Source organism: Antechinus flavipes, chromosome 4, assembly GCF_016432865.1.
Source record: "Antechinus flavipes isolate AdamAnt ecotype Samford, QLD, Australia chromosome 4, AdamAnt_v2, whole genome shotgun sequence".
In the NCBI taxonomy this organism is placed as follows: domain Eukaryota; kingdom Metazoa; phylum Chordata; class Mammalia; order Dasyuromorphia; family Dasyuridae; genus Antechinus; species Antechinus flavipes.
The window spans coordinates 236,986,278-237,010,653 of NC_067401.1; the positions used below are offsets into that span (position 1 = coordinate 236,986,278).

The 24,376-nt window shown below is 34.1% G+C and overlaps 1 protein-coding gene across 1 annotated transcript in view; it reads right to left on the minus strand.

Annotated features, from left to right (window-relative positions):
• Positions 1–24,376, minus strand: part of LMBRD1 (LMBR1 domain containing 1) — a 181,967-nt gene that overhangs the window by 47,967 nt on the left and 109,624 nt on the right. The window contains exons 8-9 of the mRNA XM_051997214.1: positions 5,070–5,195; positions 4,456–4,608 (exon numbers count right to left, since the gene is read on the minus strand). Coding sequence (XP_051853174.1) covers positions 4,456–4,608; positions 5,070–5,195 — 279 coding nt within the window. The remainder of the gene's footprint in view (positions 1–4,455; positions 4,609–5,069; positions 5,196–24,376) is intronic.

The window sequence follows — 24,376 nt, forward strand, 5'->3', positions numbered from 1 at the left end:
GTGCTATTTTCTCTGAGTCAATTCTGATGAAAGTAAGAGTGAAAATTTTTTTTTCATTCTCCTCTCCCTCTCTTTCCCTGTTTTATGGCAGAAAAAATTTACACCCTTTCCCTTTCTCCCAATATCTTCCTCCTTCACCCTTTAGTTTTTAGATATTATCCCTTCATATTCAACTCACACCTTGTCCTGTCTTTTAAACTCCTAATACTCATAAATTGGCAGAAGTTCTTGTGAATTAAAATTATCATTTTTTCCAAATAGGAATGTAAATACATAAAACTTGTTAAATCATTTATGATTTCCCTTTCCTGTTCTCCTTATGCTTTTCCTGAGTTCTGCATTTGAGAAACAAATTTTCTTTTTCTTTTCTTTTCTTTTTTTTGAAGCAAAGCAAAGTTTATTATACTCTCGGGAATCGGGTACCCATCGAGCAGGGAGGAGGCACCGTAGGGGGCAGGGTCAACACTTTTAATCCCTAGCAAATACTCCCTCCCACCACTGACCCTCATCCTTATTGGCTGAGGATCTTACATTCTAAACGAGGGAACTACCCAAGAAATTGAACTTGACCAATAAATACATAGTTGCCCATATTTGACTGAAATAGGGAGGATAACAAGGGGACTTAAGTATGCCCTTAGGAGGACAGCAGGGAAAGAGCTTAAGTAAGCCCTTGACTTAATGCTTAAAGTCTCCTTCAGGCCTATTCAAACTTTGAAATAGATGAAGCCTTACTCATCTCCTTCAGTCCCCCCTCTTATTTGTACACTGAGATCTCTTTAAATTCTTGTAGCATAACTTCACATTCCCTATCGAATTCCTCATCCCCTTCTGGTCAGTCTCCTTGGGCCACTGGCTCCTACCCTTGTCCTTTTAACACCATCAATCTAACAGACCCTTCAGCTTTCCCTTCCAACCTAATCATTCTAGATAATGAGATTTGGACTATTCTGGTTATCAATCCGATCAAATAAAGTATGCAGATAGGGAGTAATATAACACTACTGAGAGCTATGAGGCCAAACCAAAGGAGCTGCTTGCACCAGATTTCCCCAAACCAGGACCACCAAGAAGTATTGAACGGTGAGGTCCAGGTCTGTACAGAAACATGAACAAGTTTCCTAATGTTCTTAGTGATTTTTTTTACTAGATTTCCATTGTCATCAATCTTTATACAACATGTTGATAGATTTAGTTTCGCACAAACTCCCCCTTCCTCAGCCAACAAATAATCCAGCACAAGTCTATGTTGTATAACAGCCTCTCTGGTTTGAGTAAGTTGGTTAGCCAAAAGATCTAGTGCCTCAGCCGTCTAATTGGTGATAATCTCTACAACTGCATGAAGCCTAATTAACCTGTTCAACATATATATATATATATGTTGAACAGGTTAATTATATATATATATTATAATATAATATTTTATATATATATATTTATTTATTTATTTATTTTAGGGTTCTATATCCCCAACTTCCATCTTGAGCACAAGTGGCTGGCTCATACTCTTAACTATTCTTTCTGGAGGCCAGGCATCACCCCAACCATTTGCATCTCCAGTCTGAGTAATGGAGGTATCTAAACCCCATTTTTCTCTTCCCAAATCATCGTACAACTGAATCCCTAAATAATGGTTTGCCTATTCAGGAAGAAAGAATTGGCCTTATTAGTCCAATATAGCAAATCCCTGTCTAATTAAAAGGTAGGTGAGTATAAGCAGTTAAACCACAGATCCAATAATGACCCATTAGAACAGGTTGTTCCCTCGAAAATATGTCTGAACTATTCCTTGTAAAAGGGTAATATTGCTGGTCTCTTGTTCCTAGGGGACCTTCTCCTACAAAGGTGACATACTGACATTTCCATAAACCCTGCTCCTTCCTCCTACAATTGGCAACTGGCCATTGACCTATTAGATTAGAGGTATTCCAAAATGTGGGAAACAGAGTCCCATGTTTCCAATAGTGACATTGTACCAACCCCATTGATGTCTAGACAGGTAAAAACTTTTAGTTTTCCAAATCCCTGCAGCCTCCATCATATCTCCTAGAGACAGAGCAGACAAAAGAAGGCCTTTGGTCAATATGCAGCAATTCCTAAGGAACTGTGCCAGAGCTTAGAGCTCCAAATGACGACGGCAAGTGGTCTACTTGACACTGCAGTGTCTACTACAAGATAAGGAAAGAAAAAGTCTTTTACCTTGTCCAGAGTTAAGTCCACTCACATACACTATTTCCCAGCTTCAAACTTTGCCCTGTCTGATTTAAGCAGTATTTAACAAATCCTATCTTCTGTCAATGTTTCTCTTCTAAATTCCAGAAATCAGTCCCATTATGAATTTGGAATCAGTTACTAAGGATCCAGGCTGGGCTTAAGGAGATAAGTACCTATGGCCATTAGCTCAATTGTTGGGATCCACCACAGATCTGCCAGTACCCTAAGGGTTCACCTACACCACAAGTAGTGTGATCCCGGACAAGCCCCCAAAACTATGTGGTTCAGATACCATTTCATAAAAAAGCTGGAGCGAGAAACAAATTTTCTAATCCATGGTGGTCTTTTTAGCACAAATGCTTGAAAATCTTCTATTTCAATGAATGTCTACCTTTTCCCCTAAAGGATTATACTCAGTTTAGCTTGACTATATTCCTAACTCTATTGCTCTCTGAAATATTATACTCCAAGTCCTCCAATCCATTAATATAGAAGTTGCTAAATCTTGTATTGTCCAGACTGTGACTCCACTGTACTTTAATTATTTCTTTCTGAATGCTTGCAAAATTTTTTCCTTGACCTGGAAGTTCCAGAATTTGATTATATATTCTTGGGAGTTTTCATCTTGGGAATCTCTTTTAGGAGGTGATTGGCAGATTTTTTTCAATTTTTATTTTACCCTCTGATTCTAGATTTCAACTCAATTTTCCTTGATAATTTCTTGAAAGATGGTGCCTAGGCTCTTTTTCTGATCATGGCTTCAGGTAGAAAAATAATTTTAAAATTATTTCTTCTGGATTTTTTTCCAAGTTGGCTATTTTTCCAATGAGTTATTTCACATTATTTTCTATTTTTTCATTCTTTTAGATTTGTTTTATTACATCTTGATTCCTCATCAAGTCATTAACTTCCATTTGCTCAATTCTAATTTTTTAAGGAATTATTTTTCTAAGTGAACTTCTGTACCTCCTTTTCCATTTGGCCAATTTTGCTTTTTAAGGCATTCTTCTCTCTTCATTAGTTTTTTGTATATTTCCCTTTGTATCACTCCTATTTCTCTTCCCATTTTTTCCTCTTACTTGATTTTCAAAATCCCTTTTGAGTTCTTCCATAACCTAGACCAATTCTTATTTTTTTCATTTTTGTTTGTTGTTTGTTTAACTAAGGCAAATGGGGTTAAGTGACTTGCTTAGGGTCACACAGTTAGGAAGTGTTACATGTCTGAGGCCATATTTGAACTCGGGTCCTTCTGACTTCAGGACTAGTGCTCTATCCACTGCGCCACCTAGCTGCTCCAATTCTTATTGTTCTTGCAGGTTTTGAATGTAAGAGTTTTGACCTTATCATCATCTTCTGAGTATGCATTTTGATTTTATTTGTTACCAAAGTAACTTTCTATAGTCAGAAACTTTTTCAGTTTTCTCTATTGCTTGGCTTTTAACTCCTTGTTAAAATAGGCTCTCTGTTTCCAAGGTAGAGAGTACAATGTCCCAAAGTTCAGGGACATGTAGCTGTTTTCAGAGATCCTTCTAGGGATCTGTACTGTAAACCAGCACTGCTATATAGATCTAAGTATGGGTAAAGCACTGCCATAGTGTCAGCAAAGGGGGACCCTGCAATCTTCCTCAGACCAACTGTCCCTAACCCCGCTCCTCTACACCCACTTTTCCCCCTCACACTTGTGAGTTGAGATCTCTGGGAGCTGCTGATGCTGCTGCCATGGGTGCTGCTCATACCACTGTTATTGATTTAGTGGTTCCCAAAGCCAGATCCTGGGCTGATGGTTCCCATATACTCTAATATGCCAAAACCTTTCATGCTGAGTTGTCCTCGGCCTCTGTTGACTGAAGAGTCTGGAAATCATTGCCACTTCCTGTTTTCCTGGGGCCCCAACTAAGATTGTACTCCAATGTAACAGACTCCTCTTACAGACCTTCCAAGCTAACTTCGGCTGAAAAATTGTCCCACTCCATCTTTTTGTGGGTTCTGATAATGTAAAATTTCTTTAGAGCCATTATTTAAAGGAATATGGAGGAGAACGTTGGGAAGTTTTACTGTACTCCATCATCTTAGTTCTACCCAGCTAGCTACAAAATTTTACAGAAACATAACAATTTAAAAGTTCTACACAGGGATATTCCTTTTCTCTTATAGGATTAATTTTTGAGTTTCCAAATAAAACTTAGGCATTGTAGAAGACATAATAAAGTGACTAAATTATTCTATTTAAATCCCATTTACCTTTAAAGGTCGTAAGGCACCACAAAATTTTGTCCAGCAGCTCTTTTCAATGAAGTCTAGGTGCCTCTCTCTCCTTTTAAGTGTCCGCAACCTTTCTTCAAAATGTTTTAAGGCCCGTCTATCCTTTGCTGGTAGAGGTCGACCATCTTTGCTCTTTAAATAAAATAATAATAATAAATGAAATGCAGAATTCAATCATTCATCTATATGTTAACAATTGTAGCATTTCTGAAAGCTGAGGTGTATGAGTCACAAATAAACTATGTATGTGTGTTTGAGTCATTTTCAAAATAAAACAACACAGGAACATCTTTATCATGTAAAAAAATCAGGAAATGGAATTATAAGCAGTTGTAGAAGTTATCATCTTATCACCATTTTCATGTTCAAGGACCATAAGGAGGCCCAGAATGGCACATTAGATTTAGCCAAGTTCATATAACTAATTAAAAGTAGACTCTGGATTAGAATTTGGGTCTCCTGACTCCCAGTTTGGTAATTTTCTATTATACAACTAACTACTAAAAGAGACAATTCTGTCAAGATCTGAATCACAATCAAATAAGTAGTATTAGAAGAAAGATGATTCAAATTTTAATAAAACATTGCCTAACCTTTGATTTAATCCTTTGAATATGCTGTTCCACTTCTTCAATATCTTCAGTGTTCTCTAAGCGTTCATATGCAGCACTTCTAGTACCTTTTATTAGATTTAGGGGTAAGGCTGACATACCATATGCCTAAAATAAAAATGTAAAAGGGAATTGAAAGCATGTTTAAGATGATGATTTCAAACTAAATTCCATATTATTTCACAAGTCTAAAAGTGTATTTTGTACTTTTGATTTTTATTAATACAGAAAACAAATTTTCTTAAGAGAATTGAAAAGTTGCAAATTTAGAATAAATTTCTGAGCCTGTAAGTGAAAAGTAATTGAAGCTAACTAGGAGTAAGATCAGTATGAACTAGTAAAAATTACAAATTATTTAATATGTCATAAACAATTTTATTATTTTAAAGCTAAAACAAGCACGCAGAAAATGTTTTCATGATTTACTTATGATAAAATTAGCATCTTAGGCAGTGCTTTAATAGTTTAAAACTTTCCCCAAAAGCCCAATACAGATTATAAATATCCTCAAAGAAGAGTAAACTAAGAATAAAGGCCTAAGTAATTTGCCAATTGTAATACAACAAGTATCTTAGATGGTACTGAAACTCATTACCTAATTCCACATCCTACAATCTTATATTGCCTTGAGACACGTAGCAAGAAGGAGTTTAAGGGACTACCGTTATTAAGACCACACACATGACTAAGACCTTTATAGAATACACATTCTTTGAGTCAATTAAGTCACCAAGCATTTATTAAGCATTACTATGTGCCAACCTCAGTGCTAAACTTGGAATATAATAAAGGAAAAACAGACAGCTCCTGCCCTCAAAAAACTTACATTTTAATAAAGTAGAAAATATGTAAACAACTAGACAAATATTTACAAAGATTTCCAGATATGGGCAACAGCAAATATAAATCAGGAAAACAGGAGATGGAATGTCATATATGAGGAACTGCTAGTAGGCCAGTGCTGCGAGATAAATACAGTGTTTTGGGGAGAGTAAAGTGGAAGAAAGCTGAAAAAAGAAGGTAAGAGCTAGTTTATGAAGATAATGAAGTGCCAAAAAAAAAGTTTTTATTTGATCCTAGAGGTAACAGGGCACTGCTGGAATCACTCAACCAAGAGAATGTTATCCCATGACCACGTTCATGCTTTAGGAAAACTACCCTGACACATGTATGGGTGGAAGAAGAATCTAAGTGCAGAACGCCTTCAGGCAGTGAAGGAGAAATGAGGTTTTCAATAGGATTGTGGTTGTGAGTACAGAGAAGGGAATATATATATATATATATATATATATATATATATATATATATATATATATATATATATGATGTTCTGAATATAGAAACTATAAGATTTATTGACAAAGGACTGGATACATACAGTGAGTGGAGGAATTGGACAATATCACAGATTTTGAACCTAGATGAGTGGAAAAACAGTGGTATTTCTGACAAGAGAAGAGAGATATGTTGGAAGAGGGTAAAAAATAATGAATAATGTGTTTGGGGGCATGTTGAGTTCAAAACACTTATCAGACCTTTAGTTCGAGATACCTAAAAGGCAGCTGTTGATGTGGAACTACAACTCAGCAAAAAGGCTAAGATATGTATGTATGTATGTTGATGTGTAAAGGGGATATATTGTTTGTATGTCTGCACACAATACAGATTTTTATATACATATATATATATGTGTGTGTGTGTGTGTGTGTGTGTGTGTGTGTGTGTGTGTGTGTGTGTGTATGCATCTCCCTTCCTCCTTCCCTCTCTCTTGTCTTGTTCCTTCCCTCCCTTCTTCTTCCTTTTCTCTATTTTTCTCCCTCTCTCTTCCAATCCTTTAATAACCTTATAGAGATATATAAATATAAAAACATCTCTCTCTCTCTCTCTCTCATATATATATATATTATACACACACACACACACACACACACACACACACATATACATACCTATGGATGCACACACATGTATAAATCAAGTACATAGAGATGATAAGTAAACCTACAGAAGTTGATGAGATCATCAAAGGAGACAGTACCGAGAGAAGACGGTCCAGAATGAAGTCTTGGTAGATTAAATGAGTAAGGCCAGTGATAACAATCTAGATTCTACTATGCAGATCATTAGTTTTCCTAAACCATTTTGGTCACACAGACTAGAGGTTTAACTAATCATAAATGTGGATAAGTATATCTATTACTTACTCTTCAACAAAAACTACTGGGAAAACTATAAGCAGTTTGACATAAACCAATGTTTTACAGTACACCTCAAGTTTCAAATTGGCATATGACATACATAAAGGATACACAAATTTGAGGAAAAAGGGAGAAATTGTCTTTCAGATAAATGGAGTAGTTGAACATAATCAAACATGGTCCAGAGAGGATCACTGAAAATAATTTTGATTATATAAGATTTAAAAGTTTTTGTACAAACAAAACTAATTGAAAGAGAAAATAGATTTTGTTCATTAAAGTGTGTGTGTGTGTGTGTGTGTGTGTGTGTGTGTGTGTGTGTAGGAATAAAATACTTGTCCAATGATTATTTTGCTGTAGAGGGTATTTTGTTTGATCATTTAAAAAAATTATTGCGACTTAATTCTTTTAAAAGATCATAACTTTATAAAACTAACAAACACAATGGTTTCCTTCCTATTTAATACTTAATGTTTTAGAAAATGTTATTAAGAATTGGTTGGCTTCTGTTTGTAGTGGCTAGAAACTGGAAAATGAATGCATACTAATCAATTGGAGAACAGTTGAGTAAATTGTGGTATATGAATGTTATGGAATATTATTGTTCTGTAAGAAATGACCAGCAGGATGAATACAGAAAGGATTGATGAGACTTACATGAACAGATGCTAAGTAAAATGAGCAGAACCAGATCATTATATACTTCAACAACAATACTGTATGAGGATGTATTCTGATGGAAGTGGATTTCTTCGACAAAGACATCTAACTCAGTTTCAATTGATCAAGGATGGACAGAAGCAGCTATACCCAAAGAAAGAACACTGGGAAATGAATGTAAACTGCTTGCATTTTGGTTTTTCTTCCTCGGTTATTTATACTTCTGAATCAAATTCTTCCTGTGCAACAAGAGAACTGTTTGGTTCTGCACACATATATTGTATCTAGGATATACTGTAACCTATTTAACATGTATAGGACTGCTTGCCATCTGGGGGAAGGGGTGGAGGCAGGAAGGGGAAAAATTGCAACAGAATTGAGTGCAAGGGATAATGTTGTAAAAAATTACCCTGGCATGGGTTCTGGCAATAAAAAGTTATTAAAAAAAAAAAAAAGAATTGGTTGGCTTAAATATAAAAATTATGACTCATTTACAGCAATCAATTTTTATTATAATTTCCATCAGTTTATGAGCAAAGCTTCAAAATATAGCAAACTACAATTCATATAAGAAATTAAGCAAGAGTTAAAAGAGAGAGAGAGAGAGAGAGAGAGAGAGAGAGAGAGAGAAATGAGAGCACCTAAGTAAAGTTTTAGAAAAGAAATGAGAGCTATGGAAGAAAATTAGAAAGGTAATCAGCAAATTGGCAAAAGGGGTTCAAAACCTTATAGAAAGAACAAGTTCCCTGAAAATTAGAACCAATTATAAATAGAAGCGAATGATTCCGTGAGATTCTAAGAAATATGAAAACAAAATCAAAAGAGAAAAAAAGAAAATATAAGGTAATGTATAGCAAAAACAACTAACCTGGAAAACCCAAAGAGAAGAAGTTATTGTAGAATCACTTAACTATCTGATTTTAGAAAGAGATTAGACATTATATTTTTTTTAATTTTTTATTTAATAATTACATTAAATTGACACTCGTTTCTGTTCCGATTTTTTTTTCCCCTCCCTCCCTCCACCCCCTCCCCTAGATGGCAAGCAGTCCTTTATATGTTGGATATGTTGCAGTATATCCTAGATACAATATATGTTTGCAGAACCGAACAGTTCTCTTGTTGCGTAGGGAGAATTGGATTCAGAAGGTATAAATAATCCGCGAAGAAAAACAAAAATGCAGATAGTTTACAGTCGTTTCCCAGTGTTCTTTCTTTGGGTGTAGCTGCTTTTGTCCGTCATTTATCAATTGAAACTCAGGTCTCTTTGTCAAAGAAATCCACTTCCATCAAAATATGTCCTCATACAATATCGTTGTCGAAGTGTATAATGATCTCCTGGTTCTGCTCATTTCACTTAGCATCAGAGCTCATGTAAGTTAGACATTATATTTTAAGAAATTCAAATGTTACAGCAAAAACTCAGAGCTTCCAGAGCAAATCAAAAAATACTACAAGTAGTCAGAAAGAAAGAATTCTGGTAGCAAGGTACCAGGCAGTATTACAAGTAATTTATCAGGCCCTATGAAATATATTCCACAAAGCAAGGATTGTGGGCTTATAGCCAAAGAAAACATATTTAGAAAAACTGAGTATAATCCTATGAGGAAAAAAAAAAGGACTTTAAATGAAACATTGGGCTAATAAACATTCTTGATGAAAAGATCCATATAGTAATTCTGAAGAACACAGAAGTCAAGAGAAACAGAAACAAACAATAATAAGGGACTAAACGACAATAAACAGCTTATATTCTAACAATGGAGGTAAGTATATCTATCTATCTATCTATCTATCTATCTATCTATGTGTATACCCCTTTTAACCCCCTAATCATTTTCCTATTATCATTAGGAGTCAGAGAGATTGTCTAATTAGAAAGAGCCATGGAAGTGATTCTACTGTGTCTTGATATTATTAAGAATGAAAAGAGAGGGGAAAAGGCATACACTGAGAATGGGAGAAAGAGAGAGGCAAGGATGGTATTAAAGAAATAAAAAAATAACAAGAGAAATTATCATCCCTAAATAGAGTGTACAAATAATAGATTATAAAATCAAGGAGGAAAGAATGAGGGGAATGGCTGACACATATTTCACTTTCAAATGAATTAGCCAAAAGACAGAGAATACAGATGCATACAATTATATATAGAAAAGGGAGTGAAAAGGAAGAAAAGAGATAGGAGAATAACAGGAAAGGTAGATTAAATTGGGAGGTGAGAAATGGCTAATCAGGTTATGGCATATATTTGTGATATAAATATGATGGAATATTATTGTACAATAAGAAATAATGAAAAGGATGCTCTCAGAGAAACCTGAGAAGATTTATACAAGTTAATACTAAGTGAAGTGAACAGAGCTAGGAGACAGTATATACAAAGACAATAATAATATAAAGAAAAACAACTTAAAGATTTAGAAATTCTAATCAACATAATGACTGACCACAATTCTAGAGGACTCATGATAAAACATGCTGTCCATCTTCCTGATGGAGAAGTAAAGGAGTCAGCATACAGACTGATTGAGTAAGGAAGGGAGTAGGGGAGAAAGGACAAATTTTTGCTGACTGAAAAAAAAATCATTAAAAAAAAAAAAAAAAGGAAAGGTGAAGCCAAGATGATGGAGATAATACACGTTTCTCTCTGACCTTCTCTACAATCCTCATACTAATTAGCAATCCAGCCTCTGAATTAGCTCTTGACAGGTAAAACCCACAAATATTGGGAGTGCAACAAATTATCAGCAGAAGATAATTTTGAAGATCGCCAGAAAAAGTCTGTTTCAATTGGAAACGGGAGGGAGGTGGCCAAGCACAAGCAGCTGAACACAAACACCAGGGCAGACAGCCCAAAGTCCTGGGGCAGTGTAGTCTCCCCATGGCAGAGAATCTACAGGGAGGAAAAAGACCAGAAAAAGTCTGTTTCAATCAGAAACAGGAGGAAGGCAGTGAAGCACAAGATGCTGAGCACAAATGCACAGAATCCCCCGGCAGTGCTGTTTCCTGGTGGTGCAGACATATTTAATAAAATGGAAAAAGAAAGCAACTCCCAGAAAAACAGAATTTGTGAAATAAAAAAAGAAAATACCTCCTTAAAAAACATAATTTATGAAATGAACAAAAATTCCATAGAACATAACAACTCATTCAAAAATTCAATTGGACAAATACAAAAAGAAATAAAAAAAGTAAATGAAGAAAATAATTCACTAAAATTCAGAACTGAACAAAAGAAAATGAATGACTCAATGAGACAACAAGAATCAGTCAAGCAAAACCCAAAAAATGAAAAAAAAGAAAAAAATCATAAAATACTTTAATTGGGAAAACAACCAACCTAGAAAATAGATCTAGGAGAGACAATCTAAGGATTATTGGACTCCCTGAAATATATGAAAAAAAAAAAAAAAAAAAAAAAGAACCTAGATACCATCTTTCAGGAAACCATTAAAAAGAACTGCCTGGATATCATAGAATCAAAAGGTAAAATGACCATTGAAAGAATTCACCAAACACTTCCAGATAGAGACCCCAAAATTAAAACCCCAAGGAATATTGTAGTTAAATTTCAGATCAGACCAAGAAAAAAAAATTATTACAAGCAGCCAGAAAGAAACAATTTAAATACTGAGGAGCCACAATAAGGATTATGCAGGACCTAGCAGTTTCCATGTTAAAGGATCAAAGGGCCAGGAATCTGATAGTCCCAAAGGGAAAGGAACTTGGAAGGAAGCCAAGAATAAATTACCCTGCTAAACTGAGCACTTTCTTTCAGGGGAAAAGATGGATATTCAATGAAATTGGTGAATTCCACTTATTTTTGATGAAAAGACCAGAGTTAAACAAAAAATTTGACCTCCAAATATAGAATTCAACAGAAATATAAAAAAGATAAAAAGAAAAAAAAACTTTTGAGAACTATATCTGTTATGGATATACATAGAGAGTACATGAATAACCTGTTTTTACTGTTATAACATAAAAAAGAAACTAGAGGCAGAAAGGGAAATGGAACAGAAAAAAAAGTAGAGGTAAAATGAAGGAAATTTTGTCTAAGGAAGAGGCAAAGAAAACATAATTGAGGGAGAAGGAAGGGTGATGAATATTGTGTGAATCTTACTCTCGTCAGATTTGGCCCAAAGAAAGAATTTTAGATATATTTGGTTTCACTGAGAAACATCTTTCATTTTATAGGAAAGTGGGAAAGGAAAGGGGAAAAGGGAAGGGATGGGCTAAATAGAAGGGAAAACAGAAATAGTAGAGGAAAGGAATAAGAAAGGGGTATGGTCTCTAAAGGGGGAGAACTGCTTGAGGCAAGTAGTGCTCATAAGTAAAATAGTGGGAAGGAGGGAAAGGGGGGAAAGGAAAGAGAAAAGTATAATTTGGGGTTAAATAAGATGGCAGGAAATACAGAATTAGTAGTTTTAACTGTAAATGTGAATGGGATGAACTCTCCCATAAAATACAAACGGATAACAGATTGGATTAAAAGCCAGAATCCTACAATATGTCATTTACAAGAAACACATTTAAAGCAGAGGGATACATACAGAGTAAAGGTAAAAGACTGGAGCCGAATCTATTATGCTTCAGGTGAAGTTAAAAAAAAAAAAAAAAGCAGGGGTAGCCATCATCTCAGATCAAACAAAAGCAAAAATTGATCTGATTAAAAGAGATAAGGAAGGAAACTATATCTTACTTAAGGGTACCACATATAATAAAGCAATATCAATATTAAACATATATGCACCAAGTGCTGTAGCATCTAAATTCCTAAAGAAATTGAGAGAGTTGCAAAAAGAAACAGAGAGCAAAACTGTAATAGTGGGAGAGCTTAACCTTGCTCTCTCAGAACTCTATAAATCAAACCACAAAATAAATAAGAAAAGTTAAAGAGGTAAATAGAAAACTAGAAAAACTAGATATGATAGATCTTTGGAGAAAATTGAATGGAGACATAAAGGAGTACATGTTCTTCTTGGCAGTTCATGGAACCTATACAACAATTGACCATATATTAGGACATAAAAGACCTCAAAATCAAATGCAGAAAGGCAGAAATAGCAAATGCATTTTTTTCAGATCATGATGTAATAAAAATTATATTAAATAAAAAGCCAGGGGGAAATAGACCAAAAAGAAACTGGAAATGAAAGAATCTCATTCTATTTTTTTTTTTTTAACTTTTTATTGACAGAACCCATGCCAGGGTAATTTTTTTTACAGGATTATTCCTTGCATTCACTTCTGTTCCAATTTTTCCTCTCCTTCCCTTTACCCCCTCCCCCAGATGGAAAGCAATCCTTTATATGTTAAATAGGTTACAGTATATCCTAGATACAATATATGTGTGCAGAACTGAACAGTTCTCTTGTTGCACAGGGAGAATTGGATTCAGAAGGTATAAATAACCCGAGAAGAAAAGCAGAAATGTAAGCAGTTTATATTCATTTCCCAGTGTTCTTTCCTTGAGTGTAGCTGCTTCTGTCCATCCTTGACCAATTGAAACTGAATTAGCTCTCTTTATCGAAGAGATCCACTTCCATTAGAATACATCCTCAAACAGAATCATTGTTGAGGTATATAATGATCTCCTGGTTCTGCTCATTTCACTTATCATCAGTTCATGTAAGTCTCGCCAGTCCTCTCTGTAAAGAATCTCATTCTAAACAATGAATGGGTGAAACAGAAAATCATAGACGCAATTAAGAATTTCATCTAAGGGAATAACAATAATGAGGCAACATACCAAAATTTGTGGAATGCAGCAAAAGCAGTAAGAAGGGGAAATTTTATATCTCTAGATGCTTATTGGCATAAAATTGAGAAAGAGAAGATCAATAAACTGAGTTTGCAACTAAAAATGCTAGATAAAGAACAAATTAACCCCAGCCCCATTTAAATACCAAATTTGAAATTCTAAAAAGAGATCAGTAAAATTGAAGCTAAAAAAAAAAAAAATTATTGAATTAATACATAAAACTAAAAGTTGGTTTCATGAAAAAACCAACAAAATAGATAAACCTTTAGTTAATTTAATTAGAAAAGGGAAAGAGGAAAATCAAGTTGTTAGTTTCAAAAATGAAAAGGGAAAACTATCCACCAATGAAGAGGAAACTAAAGCAATTATTAGGAGTTACTTTGTCCAACTTTATGCCAATAAATTTGACAATCTAAATGAAATGGAGGAAAACCTACAATAATATAGATTGCCCAGATTAATAGACAAGGAAATAAATTATTTAAATAGTCCCATGTTAGAAAAAGCAATAGAACAAGCTATTAATCAATTCCCTAAGAAAAAATCCCCAGGGCCAGATAGATTTACATGTGAATTCTACCAAACATTTAAAGAACAATTAACTCCAATGCTATATAAACTATGTGAAAAAATAGGGAATGAAGGACTCTTACCAAATTCCTGTTATGACACAGACATGGTACTGATACAAAAATCATAGACTAATCTCCATAATGAATACTATTGCAAAAATCTTAAATAAAAGATTAGCAAAAAGATTACAGAAAATCATCCCCAGGATAATACACCAGGACCAAGTAGGATTTATACCAGGAATGCAAGGATGGTTCAATATTAGGAAAACTATTAACATAATTGACTATATCAATAACCAAATGAACAAAAACCATACGATTAGATGAATAGATGCAGAAAAAGCATTCAATAAAATCCAACACCCATTTCTAATAAAAACACTAGAGACTATAGGAATAAATGGACTTTTCCTTAAAACAATCTATTTAAAACCATCAGTAAGGGTGGAGCCAAGATGGCAGAGAAGGCATGCATGACTTTCTAAGCTGCTCTCATACCCTTACGATCAATTATTAAATTCAGCCTCAAAAATAGCACTTGACTAGTAAAATTCACGAAGATTAGAAATACAACAATTTACCAGCCAAAGATAATCTGGAAGATCGCCAGAAAAGGTTTGTCCTGAAGAGTGGGAACAGACCAGCGCAAACAGGGATAAAGAATTAGAGGATAGCATATTGAGCAGAACAGGCCGGGGTGGCCTCTGTGGTTAGAAAATTTAGAAACGACTCTGCCATAGGCTGACTGCTCTGCTCTGCTTGCAAAGCAGTAGACCAGCAGAGAAATAAAACCAAATGGTAGAGGGTACTCTAAAAAATGCTAACAACACCCAAAGAAAGAACACTGGGAAATGAATATAAACTCCTTGCATTTTTGTTTTTCTTCCCAGGTTATTTATACCTTCTGAATCCAATTCTCCCTGTGCAACAAGAAAACTGTTTGGTTCTGCACACATATATGGATGGTATCTAGAATATACTGTAACCTATTTAACATGTAAAGGACTGCTTGCCATCTGGGGGAGGGGGTGGAGGGAGGAGGGGAAAAAATCAGAACAGAAGTGAGTGCAAGGGATAATGCTGTAAAAAATTACCCTGGCATGGGTTCTGTCAATAAAGTTATTTAAAAAAAAAAAAAAAAAAAAACAAAAAAAAAACTGCTAACAAGATCTGGCTTTACCCACCCAAAACCAGAAGTGACTCAGCACAGCACAGCTGTGCAGCTGCATTTTGCAGCACAGGCTGCCAGCAGTCAAAAATCTGCATGGCGGGGGTGGAGGGCCTGGGGCAATAGAACTTCAGCAGTGCAACTGTGCTTCCAGGGGCAGAGACACTTCTGGTCTATGCGGCTATTCACTGAACAACTGCTAATAAGCCCCATACTGGGCTTTGGCTTGAGGCAGTGACACTTTTACTGCTCAGTCTCTAAGCCCAGGGCAGCCACTAATCGCACAAAGGGCACTCCTGCAGCTCGGCCCTGTGCTACCTAGGTCTGAGTCACTTCTGGTGGGGAACTTTTTCCCAGAGCACTCCCGCACCTCACTACTCTTTGCAGCCCATTGGCAGGACAGCTACTGTCCATATATCTATCTGTGTTCTCCAGAGGAAGCTGATAACCTCTTTGCCCTGAAGGCAGACCCTACAGGCTTTAAAAAAAAAAAAAAAAAAGGAGTAAAAAAAAATCAAAGGGATTGATAGCTTCTATACAGAAAGAGAGTAGGTTTTCAACCCCAAGGAGACTAATACCAGTTTCCAGACAAAACCACAAAGGGGGATATAATCTGGTTCCCATCACACAAATCTCTTCTAGAAGAGACTATTAAAAATCTTAAAAGAGAGCTAGAAGAAAAATGGGGAAAGGAAAGAGAAGCTACGCAAGAGAGTAACAACTTCCTGAAATATGAATTGGACAAGTTAAAGAACTTCCAGGAAGTGCAGGGAAATGGAACTTGTGAATTGAAAAAGGTAAAGAAATTCCAGGAAAGTAGCATTTGTGAATTGGAAAAGATAAAGAACTCCCAAGAAAGTAGGATTTATGAATTGGAAAAAGAAAATAACTCACTAAAAAAAAAAAAAAAAATTAGTGAAATGGAAAAAAATTCCATAGAGCAAAACAACTCATATAATAACTCGATTGGACATATACTAAAGAAGTAAAAAAGCTAATTAAGAAAATAACTCATTAAAAATCGGAACTGAACAAATAGAAATAAACGATTCATTGAGACATCAAGAATCACTCAAGCAAAACCAAAAAAAAAAAAAAAAAAAAAGAAAGAAAAATTAGGGAAAAAATGGTAAATATCTACTTGGAAAAACAACAAATCTGGAAAATAGTCTAGGAGAGATAATCTGAGGATTATTGGATTTCCTGAAAATTATGATGAAAAAAAGGGTCTAGATACTATTTTACAGGAAATGATCAAAGAGAACTGCCCAGATGTAATAGAAGGTAAAATAGGCATTGAAAGAATTTATCAAACACCTTCTGAAAAAGACCCTAAAATAAAAACTACAAAGAATATTGTGGCCAAATTTCAGAACTATCAGACAAAGGAAAAAATATTACACGCAGACAGGAAAAAACAATTCAAATACCGAGGTGCCACAATAAGGAACATTCAAGATCTGGCTGCCTCCATGTTAAAGGATCGAAGGTCCTGGAATCTGATATTCCAAAAGGCAAAAGAACTTGGAATGCAGCCAGCAATAAACTACCCAGCTAAGCTGAGCATTTTCTTCCATGGAAGAATATGGACATTTAATGAAACAGAGGAATTCAATTTATTTCTAAGGAAAAAACAAGATTTAAACAAAAAATTTGATCTCCAATTATAGGACTCGAGAAGCAGAAAAAAGGTAAAAGAAACTCTTGAGAACTGTATTTCTGTTGTGGATATACATAAAAACCACATGTATAATTTGATTTTACTGATATAACATAAAAAAAGGGAAGTAGAAATGGAAAGAGGATAGTATCAGAAAAAGGGAAAAGGGGGGATAAAAAGAGGGAAACTGCGTCCCATGATGAGGCAAAGGAAACCTATCATCTCTGAGGGAACTGGGGCGGGGAGGGGAGGGGGAGAGGAACATTATGTGAATCTTACTCTCATCAGAGTTGGCTCAAAGAGAAAATAATCGACATTTGTTTTACAGAGAATCTTCTCTCACCTTATTAAAAAGTGGGAGAGGAAAAAAGAAAAGGAAAAGAGCAATAAGGGAAGGGAAAGGAGAAGAGATTCAAAAGGAGGAGGGAAGGATCCTAAAGAGGGAGAGCTGTGTGATGCAAGTGGGGCCCATAAATCTAATACTGGGAAAGGGAGTAAGGAGAGGCAAGTAAAAGAAAAGCATAACCTGGGGATAATAAGATGGCAGGAAATATAGAATTAGTAATTTTAACCATAAATGTGAATGGGATGAACTCTTTCATAAATATGTATGCACCAAGTGGTATAGCATCTAACTTCCTAAAGGAGAATTTAAGAGAGGTGCAAAAAGAAATAGACAGCAAAACTATAATAGTGGGAGATCTCAACCTTGCACTCTCAGATAAATCAAACCACAAAACTAATAAGAAAGAAATTGAAGAGGTAAATAGAATATTAGAAAAATTAGGTATGATAGATATTTGGATAAAACTGAATGATAACAGAAAGGAGTATTCTTTCTTCTCAGCCATTCACGGAACCTATAAAAAATTGACCATATATGAGGACAAAAAGACCTCAAAATCAAATGCAGAAAGGCAGAAATAGTAAAATGCTTTCTTTTCAGATCACAATGCAATAAAAACTACATTCAACAAAATATTAGCAGTAAATAGATCAAAAAGTAATTGGAAACTAAATAATCTCACCTTAAAGAATGATTGAGTGAAACAGTAAACTATAGACACAATTAATAATTTCACTCAAGATAATGATAATGATGAGACATCATACCAAAATTTGTGGGATGCAGCCAAAGCGGTAATAAGGGGAAATTTTATATCTTTAGAGGCTTACTTGACTAAAATAGAGAAAGAAAAGATCAATGAATTAGGCTTGCAACTTAAAAATCCAGAAAAGGTCCAAATTAAAACCCCCCAAATCAAATACTAAACTTGAAATTCTAAAATTAAAAGAAATTAATAATATTGAAAGCATAAAAAAAACTACTGATTTAATAAATAAAACTAAGAGTTGGTTTTATGAAAAAACTAACAAAATAGATAAGCCTTTGATAAATCTGATTAGAAAAAACGAAGAGGAAGGAAAGGGAGAACTCTCCACCAATGACAAGGAAATTAAGAGCAATAATGAGTTACTTTGTCCAACTTTATGCCAATAAATTTGATAACCTAAGTGAAATGGATGATTACCTCCAAAAATATAGGCTTCCCAGATTAACAGAGGAGGAAGTACACTGCTTAAATAGTCCCATTTCAGAAAAAGAAATAGAACAACCTATTAATCAACTCCCTAAGAAAAAACCCCCAGGACCAGATGCATTTACATGTGAATTCTACCAAACATTTAAAGAACAATCGGTCCCAATGCTATATAAATTATTTGACAAAATAGGGAATGAAGGAGTCCTACCAAATTCCTTTTATGACACAAACATGGTACTGATACCTAAACCAGGTAGGTTGAAAACAGAGAAAGAAAATTATAGACCAATCTCCCTAATGAATATTGATGCTAAAATCTTAAACAAGATATTAGCAAAAAGACTACAGAAAATCATCCCCAGGACAACATAGCATGATCAAGTAGGATTTATACCAGGAATGCAAGGCTAGTTCAATATTAGGAAAACTATTAGTATAACTGACCATATTAAAAACCAAATTAACAAAAACCATATGATCATCTCAATAGATGCAGAAAAAGCATTTGCTAACACCCAACATCCATTCCTATTAAAAACACTTGAGAGTATAGGAATAAATGAACTTTTCCTTAAAATAATCAGTAGCATCTATTTAAAACCATCAGTAAGCAACCATTCCCAACAAGATCAGGAGTAAAACAAAGTTGTCCACTAAAACCATTACTATTTAATATTGTATTAGAAATGCTAGGTTTGGCAGTAAGAGTTGAGAAAGAAATTAAAGGAATTAGAATAGAAAATGAGGAAACCAAATTATCACTCTTTGCTGATGATATGATGGTATACTTAGAGAACCCCAGAGATTCTACTAAAAAACTATTAGACACAACCCACACCTTTAGCAAAGTTGCAGGATACAAAATAAATGCACGTAAGTCATCAGCATTCTTATATATCACTAACAAAATCCAACAGTTAAGAGAGTTACAAAGAGAAATTTCATTTAAAGTAACTACCGATAGTATAAAATATTTAGGAATCTATCTGCCAAGGAAAAATCAGAAACTATATGAGCAAAACTACAAAAACTCTCTCCACACAAATAGTCCGATCTAATCAATTGGAAAAATATTAAATGCTCTTGGATAGGGCAAGCAAATATAATAAAGATAACAATACTACCCAAACTAATCTATTTATAATCAGACTCCCAAAAAACTATTTTAATGACCTAGAAAAAATAACAAAGTTCATATGGAAAAACAAAAGGTCAAGAATTTCAAGAAAATTAATGAAAAAAAAAATCAAATGAAGGTGGCCTAGTTGTACCAGATCTAAAATTAAACTATAAATCAGCAGTTACCCAAATCATTTGGTATTGGCTAAGAAATAGACTAGTGAATCAGTAGGTTAAGTTCAAAGGACAAAACAACCAATAACCTTAATAATCTAGTGTTTGACAAACCCAAAGACCCCAGGTTTTGGGATAAGAACTCACTGTTTGACAAAAATTTCTGGGAATATTGGAAATTAGTACAGCAGAAACTAGGCATTGATCCATACTTAACACCATACACCAAGATAAGGTCAAAATGGGTTCATGACCTAGGCATAAAGAATGAGATTATAAATAAATTGGAAGAGCATAGGATAGTTTACCTCTCAGACCTGTGGAAGAGGAAACAATTTATGACCAAAAGAGAACTAGAGATCATTATTGATCACAAAATAGAAAAATTTGATTATGTTAAATTGAAAAATTTTTGTACAAACAAAACTAATACAGACAAGATTAGAAGGGAAGCAATAAGCTGAAAAATATTTTTACAGTCAAAGGTTCTGATAAAGGCTTCATTTCCAAAATATATAGAGAATTGACTCCAATCTGTAAGAAATCAAGCCATTTTCCAATTGATAAACGGTCAAAAGATATGAACAGACAATTCTCAGACAAGAAATTGAAATTATTTCTATGCAAATTACAACACCTCTGAGATACCACTATACACCTGTCAGATTGGCTAGAATGACAGGGAAAGATGATACAGAATGTTGGAAGAGATGTGGGAAAGCTGGGACACTGATTCATCGTTGGTGGAATTGTGAATACATCCAGCCACTCTAAAGAGCAATTTGGAACTATGCTCAAAAAGTTATCAAACTGTGCATACCCTTTGATCCAGCAGTGTTACTACTGGGCTTATATCCCAAAGAGATCATAAAGAAGGGAAAGGGATCTGTATATGCACGCATGTTTATGGCAGCCCTCTTTGTAGTGGCCAGAAACTGGAAACTCAGTGGATGCCCATCAACTGGAGAATGGCTGAATAAATTATGGTATATAAATGCTATGGAATACTATTGTTCTGTAAGAAATGACCAGCAGGATGATTTCAGAGAGGCTTGAAGAGACTTACATGAACTGATACTAAGTGAAATGAGCAGAACCAGGAGATCATTACATATGGCAACAGCAAGACCATACAACAATCAATTCTGATAGACATGGCTCTCTTCAACAATGAAATAATTCAAACCAGTTCCACTTGCTCAGTGATGAAGAGAGCCGTCTATACTCAGAAAGAGGACTGTGGGAACAGAATGTAGAATACAACATAGCATTCTCACTCTTTCTGTTGTTATTTGTATTCTTTCTCAGTTTTTCTTTTTCTTCCTTCTTGACCTGATTTTTCTTGTGCAACAAGATATCTGTATAAAATATGTATATGTACATTGGATTTAACATATCTTTTGACATATTTAACATGTACTGGACTACCTGCCACCTAGGGGAGGGGGTAGGGGAAAGGAAAGGAAAACTTGGAACAAAAGGTTTTGCAAGGCCCAATGTTAGAAAAATTACCCATGCATATGCTTTGTAAATAAAAAAAAATTAATGAAAAAAAGAAAAAGACACAGAGAGACATGAGACAGATTTCCATGTAGATTGAACACTTAGTACCAGTTTGTGAGAGTTTTAATGCAAAATAGCACTTGTATTACATCCTGAAAAATATTATAGCTTCTTAAGAAGAGGAGTGACATGGTCAGATTTGAATTTCAAGAATATTAAAATTTGGAGAACAGGTTGGAAAAGAAACAGACAGGATGCAAGGAGACCAATTAAAAGGCTATTAAAAGAAACTAAATAAGATCCTGAACTAGGGTGGTTGCAATGTGAGTTTAAAGAGGAGAGAAGCAAGAGATATTTCAAAGGCAAAATTGACAGGGCATGACAAATGATTAGATATGGATACAAGAGAATGAAAAATCAAAGATAACTCTATGGCAGAGGTAGGGAACTTTTTTTTGTCAAGGGCCATCTGGATACTTGTATCATTTGCAGGCTATACACAATTATCAACTTGGAAAATTCAAACAGCTGGAAGTTGCTATACCTTGCTCTTAGCTCATCATTGCTTTCAGTTGCCTTAGAGAATGATTTCACAGGCCTTATATGATCGATCAGCCAGCTAGATGTTCCCCTTTAAATTACTTAAACTTTAAATTACTATTACACAGTGGCTTGTTGAACTTTCATCACAAAGTCTAAATTTTGCTGAAAATATATTTACTAAAAGAAGGGAGAGGGAAAGCCAGCAACCATTTAGAATCAACATTTATCCATCACATTCACAAAAATAATAAGGGAAAGAAAAGGTTTATAACTTAATCTGCTTAAGTCACTGAAATATCTGATCACTCAAAGTCAAAATGTCAAGTCAAATCAAAATCTTCTCTATTTCTTATTATTTGTCCCTTTGCAGATGTGAAAAGGAATTTCCTACAACTTTTTTTTTTAATGAAAATCTTCCGTATGTTTGAAAACAGTAATTAAATCACCATTTCTTTAAGACTAAAACCAAACTTTCATCTTTTCTCATTTTCCAATTCCTTTTATCACTTTGGTCACATTTCTCTGAATCATCCAACTGTTACAGTTTTTATGGAAATGCTATAGATATGACATTTTAAAAAAAAGTGTTACCACCAACTTGGGGTTCTTGGATATCAAGAATTTTTTCATCTGATCTATAGATAAACCTTCCTCTGTGTGCTGTCTTCCCCATTTTATGTGCTCTTGTCAGGGATTGTCTTGTTTTGTCTATTTGCATTTTCAACACTTAAAACAGTATTTTATACATAGATACTAAATGAATATTTTTATATTAACTATTCCATGTCCTTTTAAAATCATTACTGACCCAAATACATATTCTAATAGGAGCAAAAAATTCATTTCATAGCATATGTCAAATATTTAAATACCAACCTAATATTGTTGTCTCGTGTTTTCAACTAATTTTACTGTCTATAATATTCCATTCTCTCAAGCCTTTTACTAAATCTAGTCTTTCCCATTTAAAAAAAAAAAGTTTTGTGCTTTGATGTTTAAACTTTGTCTTTGTCACTATTTAATTCAATTTTATTTAAAAAGGATCATTTTCCATATATATTTAATAGAATTATGCAGAATATAGCATATGTGTATGTAAACCCTCCAATGGGCTTTAGTTTTATAGAGTTAGAAGCCATAGGACAGTAACTAATCATTAATAGTACCTTTTTTAAAGTACTTGCAAATCATTAATTGGTTTGTTGAACTTTCATTTCAATAACTATTGATGATATAAAATATTTGCTACAATATTTAATAAAATGAGCCAATTTCTTAAGTAGAAAATGTAGCAGAAAGTAACATCAAATGAAAAGCTCATAAAAAATTCTTAATGCTATTTTTTAAAAAGATAAATAAGAGTTCTTAATCTATGAATGCCATTATAAAAACCGTTAGTGTTTTTTAGAAGGGCTGGGTTTTATTTTCACACATATTAAAAAATGTTTTAAAAGAGTAAATGGAATTTTGGTTAAAAAAAAATCACTATAATAACAGCATAAAAAACAATAATACCTAGTCATAAAAACTGTTCTAAGAAAGTGACTGATAAAAGATAATTCTCATTTAGATAACTAAAGTAACATTTTCATTTCTGTACACAAGTTGAATTTCAGCAAATAATAAGAAATCCAAACAAAAATATCTGTCTACAGTATACTTGATTTTTACATATCCCAGAAATCCCAGGGCTATTTTAGCTCTTGGATTCAACTTTTACAATGTTTTTTAAATTTAATTTTGAAGAAAAAAGTTAAGGTTTTTTTTTTCTTTTTAAATAGAAATACTATCTTTTACAGAAAGATAAAACACATTCATTGCTTACCAGTGCCCTCTAGTGAATTCCTCCCAAAGTAAACTAAGATCAAATTGTTGAAAACAATTTTTACTGTTTCTCAGTCTGCACAACAATTTTCCTGATTGTCAAATGTAAAAGAAATGTAACGTGAGAAAGGATTAAGAACACATTTTTAAAGATTTGAATTTTGATACATATGTAGGGAAGGTGAAGATCAGAAAAGTGGTAATTTAATAATATTAAAAACAGAAAACATTAAATACTACAGCATGTTATTGTTATCACATCCTTAATGGCCAGCAATGTTCCAGAAATGTCCCATAAAGATATTTGTGAAGGGAAAATTTAATAGCAAAGAGAAAGAGCTGGAGTAAATTTGGTTATCAGAAAGCAAGCAAGTGGTTCTCTGATTCCACTTTATTTTAAGAAGGCTGGGTTAAAGGTGAACATACAAAAATGTTTCATATCATCTATAGGAATTATGAGATATACAAAAGTGAGAGGAAGTTATTTTTGTATCTGTATCATTCGATCTGAACCCAAAATCTGACAAAAAGTGGGGGATTAGTAATTGTTTGCT